Source organism: Penaeus chinensis, chromosome 25 (assembly GCF_019202785.1).
Source record: "Penaeus chinensis breed Huanghai No. 1 chromosome 25, ASM1920278v2, whole genome shotgun sequence".
NCBI lineage: Eukaryota > Metazoa > Arthropoda > Malacostraca > Decapoda > Penaeidae > Penaeus > Penaeus chinensis.
Genome location: NC_061843.1, coordinates 14342504 through 14350003, shown reverse-complemented (window position 1 = coordinate 14350003; position 7500 = coordinate 14342504). Strand labels below are relative to the sequence as shown.

General features: G+C 37.2%; 1 protein-coding gene across 3 annotated transcripts in view; it reads right to left on the bottom strand.

Annotated features, from left to right (window-relative positions):
* The window catches only part of LOC125038675 (eukaryotic translation initiation factor 3 subunit D-like), a 28204-nt gene that overhangs the window by 19009 nt on the left and 1695 nt on the right, over positions 1 to 7500 (bottom strand). For 2 of the 3 annotated variants that reach the window (XM_047632224.1, XM_047632226.1), the window contains exons 2-5: positions 2551 to 2596; positions 685 to 904; positions 327 to 524; positions 1 to 69 (exon numbers count right to left, since the gene is read on the bottom strand). The exon at positions 1 to 69 is cut by the window's left edge and continues 64 nt beyond it. In XM_047632224.1, coding sequence (XP_047488180.1) covers positions 1 to 69; positions 327 to 524; positions 685 to 904; positions 2551 to 2596 — 533 coding nt within the window. The remainder of the gene's footprint in view (positions 70 to 326; positions 525 to 684; positions 905 to 2550; positions 2597 to 7500) is intronic. The other variant, XM_047632225.1, reaches the window with a different exon arrangement.

The window sequence follows — 7500 nt, the reverse complement described above, 5'->3', positions numbered from 1 at the left end:
TTCTTCTCGTTCTTGACAGTCACTCTGTCATATGTCTTGTCATAACATTCTAGGGAGCCACAAAGGTACCTGTATGGAAAGATTGGAGGGCTTCATAAGACTGCTTTTATCAATTTTATTCTTCTCTAAAAAGAAGTTTACATCACCAGGGTGTCTCCTAAAAGACAGAACAGCAAGGCTGGTGAAGTTTCTGTAATAAACCAAGCACTAATAACTACTATTCAATAGGGCTCCTTCAAAAAATCCAGATTCATGTCATATCATTATAATGAAATTACATTAACATTTTCACTAATGCTACCATCCTTAACAACTATAACACTCACAGGTCCTTAGGGTCATCCACATTGGGCAGGGAGAGCTTGGAGAGGCGAGGGAAGTCCATTTCCTCGATGACCTTCCAACCTGGCCGCACGGTGACTGAGGCATCGCGGTTCTTGATGGGGGGATGTCCACCGCGGTTCCATCGGTTGCGATGCTGCATTTGCTGCTTCTTTTTCTGGAAACCAAAACTGAAATTTTTCCTTAATAAAGGATTGAATTCCAGATTAGAAATGTGTCTTCACTTCGGGTTTGTTACCCTTCACTTATTTTGGAACAAAACCTATCAATATCATGAGGCAAGAGTATTCATGATATATTTCAAAAATTTCAAACTATTAAAAACCAATTTTAAATACCAACTTTCGTGCTAATTCTCTCTTGTTTCCCTTGCCAAGAACTTGCATCTGGGGGCCCTTCTGGTTCCTCTGGTTTTTCATGTTACGCTGATTGCGCATGTATCGACCACGCTGGTAAAGAGGCTTGGGCACATTTGTCTTGAACACGTGCTGGAAGGTTGACTCGTCTTCCTCATGGTAGTATGCATATTGCTGCATGCTTCCGAAGGTAGACTGATATTTAACTGTGGGAAAGAGAAAGGGCACATTTTAAAATTCTAAAATTTCTCAAACAGTACTCATATTACTCCATTTAAAACTCTTAAGTTATGTATAAATATACTTAAAAAATAGAAAAACCTGCAAATATCAAGATAATAGAAAATACAGAGCAACAGCTGCTATTCCCTCAATAACAGCAGCAAGCCATACAACACAATTCTGTAGTCCTCTTCCTAACTGACTGGAACTAAGTTATCAATTAGAAAACTATTTGACAATAACACATAACTACCAAAACCAATTCTTCATCCTTCTTACCCTTTAACAGATTTAAAAGTTGTAAACACCAACATAATATAATTATTTATTTTAGGACCTGAACTTTAGGGTGGATCCCTTTTACTGTAGAATAATAACAACTTCACATTAAAATATCAAGCCTGAAAGTGGATTTTGTTCTGATAGCAGGGAAGGGCATGAAATGTATCCAGAAATGTGTGGGGTAATATAGGTTGAAATAGAAAGAACATAGAAAAAAAATATAAAAATACCACAACCAAAACTTAAAATCAGCCAATGAAACTCTATAGATGAGCCTACCATCACTGAAAGTCTACAGGCTAGTACACCATCTATAAATGTCCTACCCTTACACCCAATCTAACTGCCCAGCCAGGAAACCCCTGGACCTCTGTGGTATTTATACAATATGTCATATATTCCTGGCTCTGGACCCCTGTGGTTCAGAGACAGGGATTATATGGCAACAAATTCTAACAATACAACCATCCAACTGCCTAGCCAGGTGCAGAACCTGGACCCAATGGTAAATGACCCACACAATGGGAGATATAACTTTGCAGCAGCAAAAAAAAAAAAAAAAAAAAAAAAAAATCTTGGTATGAATTACAACATACTACTTTTGCTTCTACATATAATTTGCCCACTGAAAACTATGGAACTTTGTAAAGCAAAATGCCAAAATATTCTTCAGCTCCATGGACTGTTTGAAGGGCTTGGTACCTAACTATAATTCTTTAAATAATTGGGACACTTGATGGGCTTAGATGTCAAACTGTGATTGTTACTAATGCCTATTTCTTCAGCATTGCCTCTATATTGTTTTAAAAATGACCCACAATTATGCAACATTAAAAACAAAGTACTTCTTGCCAGTGCTTATCAAGGAATGGAGTCTCCCAATGCTGCCAAAAATCCTATCATTCAATATTCAGTAGATTTCATAAGACATGACATGAAAACTGATGGTTGACGTCTGGCATTTTGATCTATTTGACAAACTTCTAAATGGATGGCACTTAGATCAGAAATCCATAAAGTAGGCATATATACAGCATGAAATCATTCTCATGCTAATACAATTTTTCTCCAATTGAAGAAGAAAAGGAGAAAGATACAAAAACAATCTACTCTACTGCATATTGTACATATAAATATACAAATTTTGTATCCACTTACTTATCCACCTCTATATCATCTCTACTTATCTAGTTTACAATATTACCCTACCTAAGGAAGGTAGCCTACATCTTCATATCTATCCATATTTAAAAAAATATATACTATTAATATTAACTGTCTAAAATATGTGTGTATCTTTGAATATCACTATATTTTGGTATTCAAATTGAGAAAGAGAGATTCTTACTGGCATATCGTCGATCTTGATAGGTTGCACCAGTCCAGTCAGAAACCTGTAAAAGTAAAATAAAAATCAACATTTCATTATCACTGAGGTAAAAACAGAACAGACTCTTTGCTTAGTTTTAGTAAATCACTTCCAAATTTAGGAAAATGCAACTAAGCTCCATATAACAATAATAATAAAACTTTTTTTCTTTTTATACCTAACCCTTTCAAAACACAGAAAAAAATTTATATGAATCTTGTACCCTGGAAAACCCTATGAAACTAGACTGAATGTTTTGTGGTACATTTAGTCTCTATAAATGAGAGAGCAATACCTAAAGTTTTCCATTTAAAGCTGGCTTTACTTATAAAGTCAGCAGTATTACATTAATGTTATTGTTACCCACCAACACAGAAAAGCTATATGACAAATGAACAAAAAAGGGGTTAACATCACACCTTACTTAAGGAGGGGGGGGGGGGGGGAAATACAGAGAAATAAGTTAAATAATTTACCCAACAAAATGCAATTGGCCTGTGGAGTGAAAATACACATCACCAAATACCAAAATATTGATATTAATTGTTCCTGCTCTCCACCATCTATGAGAGATTACCAATTGCAGGAAACAAGTGAAAGTATTGGTAACTGTTCATGTAGTGACCTCAGCCCACAAACAAAATCCTTATTACTCCAGCTAACAACCTTGAGGGCAATCCTCCTTAACCCAGAGGCTTCACCCTGAACCCCCACCCAATCCCCAAGGACTTTGTCTCTGTGTGGTATTGTCATGATCCATTTTCTTCATTTCTGACATTATCCTTTGCATGAGACAAATAAAATGCTAAATATTTTTACTTTTACTTTGTTTTTGTTTTTTTTGCACTGAGTTGCAGACTACCTAGAGATATCATATGGAGTCTATGCAAAGAAGATAGTCTATTGCTATCTGGATAATTCAAATCAAATGACAAATGTGGACAGTGGAAAATGGCATAAAAGGTAAAACTGCATTTGCATAAAAAGAGAAAACATTGCAAATAGGAGGCATAGAGTCTTGTCACCACACACGAGCCTACAAGCTGTGCACCCAGCAGAGCGCTGCCGGGATTTTTGGCCAAATGATTACCGTGGAGCAATCAGATCTAAGGGATTAAATGTGCCCATGGGGTGAGCTTTCGCCAGGCCCACTTCCCCCGCACACTTTTTACTATTATTAAAATTTTGTAGGTGTTGCTCACCCTATGGGGTCCCTACATGGTACTGGAACAAATACAGGGCAACTAGGAGCACCTATATATATATATATATATATATATATATATATATATATATATATATATATATATATATATATATATATATATATATATATTAGGCTTATGCAATATAAACTTGTATATACACATCTCTTTTATTTCAATAATTTCAGCTGCCAGCAATTAAATTTTGACATATCCTGTCTTTACAAAGAATATAATCAGAACCATTCTATTAGATGAGTAAAAACACCCACACAGGAGAGTAGTCATGAATCTGAAAACAAGGAATATACAATCCTGGCTGATTTACTAATAAAGAAATACAGAATTTGCTCATGTTGGTATCCCCAAACTTTCCCAGATGATTAAAGGTCTTGAGAGCGATTGTGAATAAAAGTTGTAAATGACATTTGACATTACAATAGTTGGGTTTGAAACGATTTCACCTGAAACACTGACTAAGAATATAATAAAATAAAATCAATACTGCAGCCAGCATTTGGCACACCACCTGCAGTAGCATCAGTCCCTGGCGGAGTCACCAGGGAGGGGGCCTAAACAGTCTAATAGTGTGGTTTGGGAGGGTGGGCTTCCCCAGACCGCTCCCTGGGGATTAAACTGCAGGGCACACTCCAGCATTTTAAAAATGCAGCTGTAAGTCCATAATGGGCTGGTAAAGAGACTATGCCGCATGCTTACATCATGGTGGCAGGAGCGCCTGAGAGCACTAAGTAGACTCGGGCTATGAACAGTGTCCTCTGCAATGTTTTTCCTGTTTTTGTGGCACAACCATTAGAGTATGCAGACTATTTCTTCCAGAAACAACCATAATTTTTTCTCTCTACAAGAATACCATCCTCATAGTACCCCAGCTTAGTATGTACATGCTGTTAACATTTGCTTAATGTAAATATTACTTGCATGTAGCACAACTTTCTTACTATCAACTTGTAAATTAAATACCGTAGATGAAGTGTCTTCTTTTCTGCAGCTTTGTTCACTGCAGGCTAAATCTACTTTGTAACATATGGTTGTTTGAAACGTTAACTATACATTCTATTTCACAATACATATTTGAACCACTATCATATGAGCAAGCCTCTAAAATATTTAAACTACTAGTTTCTGCATAATGCACTTCAGCAAAGGCCAATAGGCCTCCACCACATATTGCATATTCTGGTTCCATGGGCAATGTGAGTAAATATTCATGATACCTTCATATAACCGATTGCAACAATATTGGTATCAATGGGTTACTCTCACTCTCTACTACCCATATATAGAGAAATTAAGCTGAGGAAACCCCTCTAATACCCAAAATTTTGGTTGTGATAGCAGGGTAGGGCATGAATGGTACCAGGGAAATTGCAGGGGAAAATATGAATAACATACATAGAATTGGTCAGCATATAGTCAAATGCAGTGGCACAGGCAACCCTTTCCCTGGACAACAAAGAATTCATGGTACAGTTTGTTTCCCAAGGCCATGTAGTCAGGGTTGGGCTCAATAAAATAATATTGGTATCAATGGGTTACTCTCACTCTCTACTACCCATATATAGAGAAATTAAGCTGAGGAAACCCCTCTAATACCCAAAATTTTGGTTGTGATAGCAGGGTAGGGCATGAATGGTACCAGGGAAATTGCAGGGGAAAATATGAATAACATACATAGAATTGGTCAGCATATAGTCAAATGCAGTGGCACAGGCAACCCTTTCCCTGGACAACAAAGAATTCATGGTACAGTTTGTTTCCCAAGGCCATGTAGTCAGGGTTGGGCTCAATAAAATAATATTGGTATCAATGGGTTACTCTCACTCTCTACTACCCATATATAGAGAAATTAAGCTGAGGAAACCCCTCTAATACCCAAAATTTTGGTTGTGATAGCAGGGTAGGGCATGAATGGTACCAGGGAAATTGCAGGGGAAAATATGAATAACATACATAGAATTGGTCAGCATATAGTCAAATGCAGTGGCACAGGCAACCCTTTCCCTGGACAACAAAGAATTCATGGTACAGTTTGTTTCCCAAGGCCATGTAGTCAGGGTTGGGCTCAATAAAATAATATCAACAATATAGTTTTATAACTAGTTAGAATCTATATACAATATACAATTTTGGTTAATTTTCCGACTATGACAATCGGGTCTTCCCTTACAATATTTATATCATCAGATTTGTCCTCGTGTGATGAGAACGAATCTGATGATAATCTCCGTCGGATTCTCCAGCCGACAATCTTGATGTGATTTAATAAGTCCCGATAGCAGGGGAGGGCATGAAGTAGATCAGGGAAATTACGGGGTAAAACAGGCTTAAAAAAGCAAAATAGAGAACATAAATGTGTAAAACAAGCACAAAAAAAGCTTAAAATTGGCAAATGAAACTCTACGGACATTACTGCCATATTTGAAAGTCAACAGACCGACGCGCCAATTTTCGAAAAACTCTACGGGAACCAAAGCAAAAAATCTACGGGATTTCATATGATCTAGATCCCCTGTGGTAATCGTATAATGCGTCCTAACCAATAAACCAACCTAACCCTGTGGGATTTATACACTACGATCTATATATTCCCTAGCCAGGAGGCTCTGCCCCCTGGACCCCCGTGGTATTAAATGCGCCTAGCCAGGGGGTTTTGCCCCCTGGACCCCCGTGGTGATATGTACGCCTAGCCCCAGGGTTAAAACCACAAACCTTTATAAAGCGAAAGATCGAAATTTTCTGCGCTTCCGTCTCTCAGAATTGCTTGGTTTCTAATCACTTTTTTTGGCATTTGTGGCACTTGTTGGGCTCCAATATCAGGATTTGATTGAGAATAATGTCCATTTGTCCTGCATATCCACCAAAAAACTTTAAAAATGACACGGAGTCGACCTAGCACTTAAAACGAAACATTTCTCACCGGCGTTTCTCACTGAATGGCCGCCGGGACAACCTGTCAAATCTCCCGGTGAACACACGCATGTGCACAAGGTTATTGTTCAGAATAGCGTAAATAATTGCCAAAAGACGTAAAAGACGTATAATAAAACTAGAAGAATGAATTACATACATGAATTCGGGAAAACAGACACTAGTAATGACAAAATAAGCCTTCTCACAAACGCGTACCAATACATGGACTACTTGATTGATCGCAGTAATGAGTTACGTGTCACATTTGTTTTGGTTTTCGCGAAGTAAACATGGAAGGGGACTTAGAAAATGAAGGGGCCATCTTCTGTCTTCTCTGTCCTGTATCTCCCTTATTTTAGATTTCCGCACCTTTCACCATAGATGAAAAGTGTCTTACTTTTCATCAAGGTATCCACTCCACACACTTATTTTACTGTACTTTTTGTGTGACATGCGCGGAAAATTTTCCACAATTTTTTACTAAATACAATGCATTAATTTGTACTTGAATATACTTGGTATTTTTAAGTACTTTGGGTCTAAGCACATGTAATATTGAATTTTTGAACTCCAAGCACAAGTACATGTACTTGGACCAAATCCTACATATTTTACAAGGTAAAATGTTTGTGTAATGGACAGAATGACCTAAATTAAGGGGATTTTTCAGAAGAATAAATTCTTCTATTCAAGTTCATAATAAGAAAGTTGTGTAACACACAACACTTTGGTAAACATTTACAAGAAAATATGATGGTAATATAATAAAGAGAAAACCTACACTCACTAATAC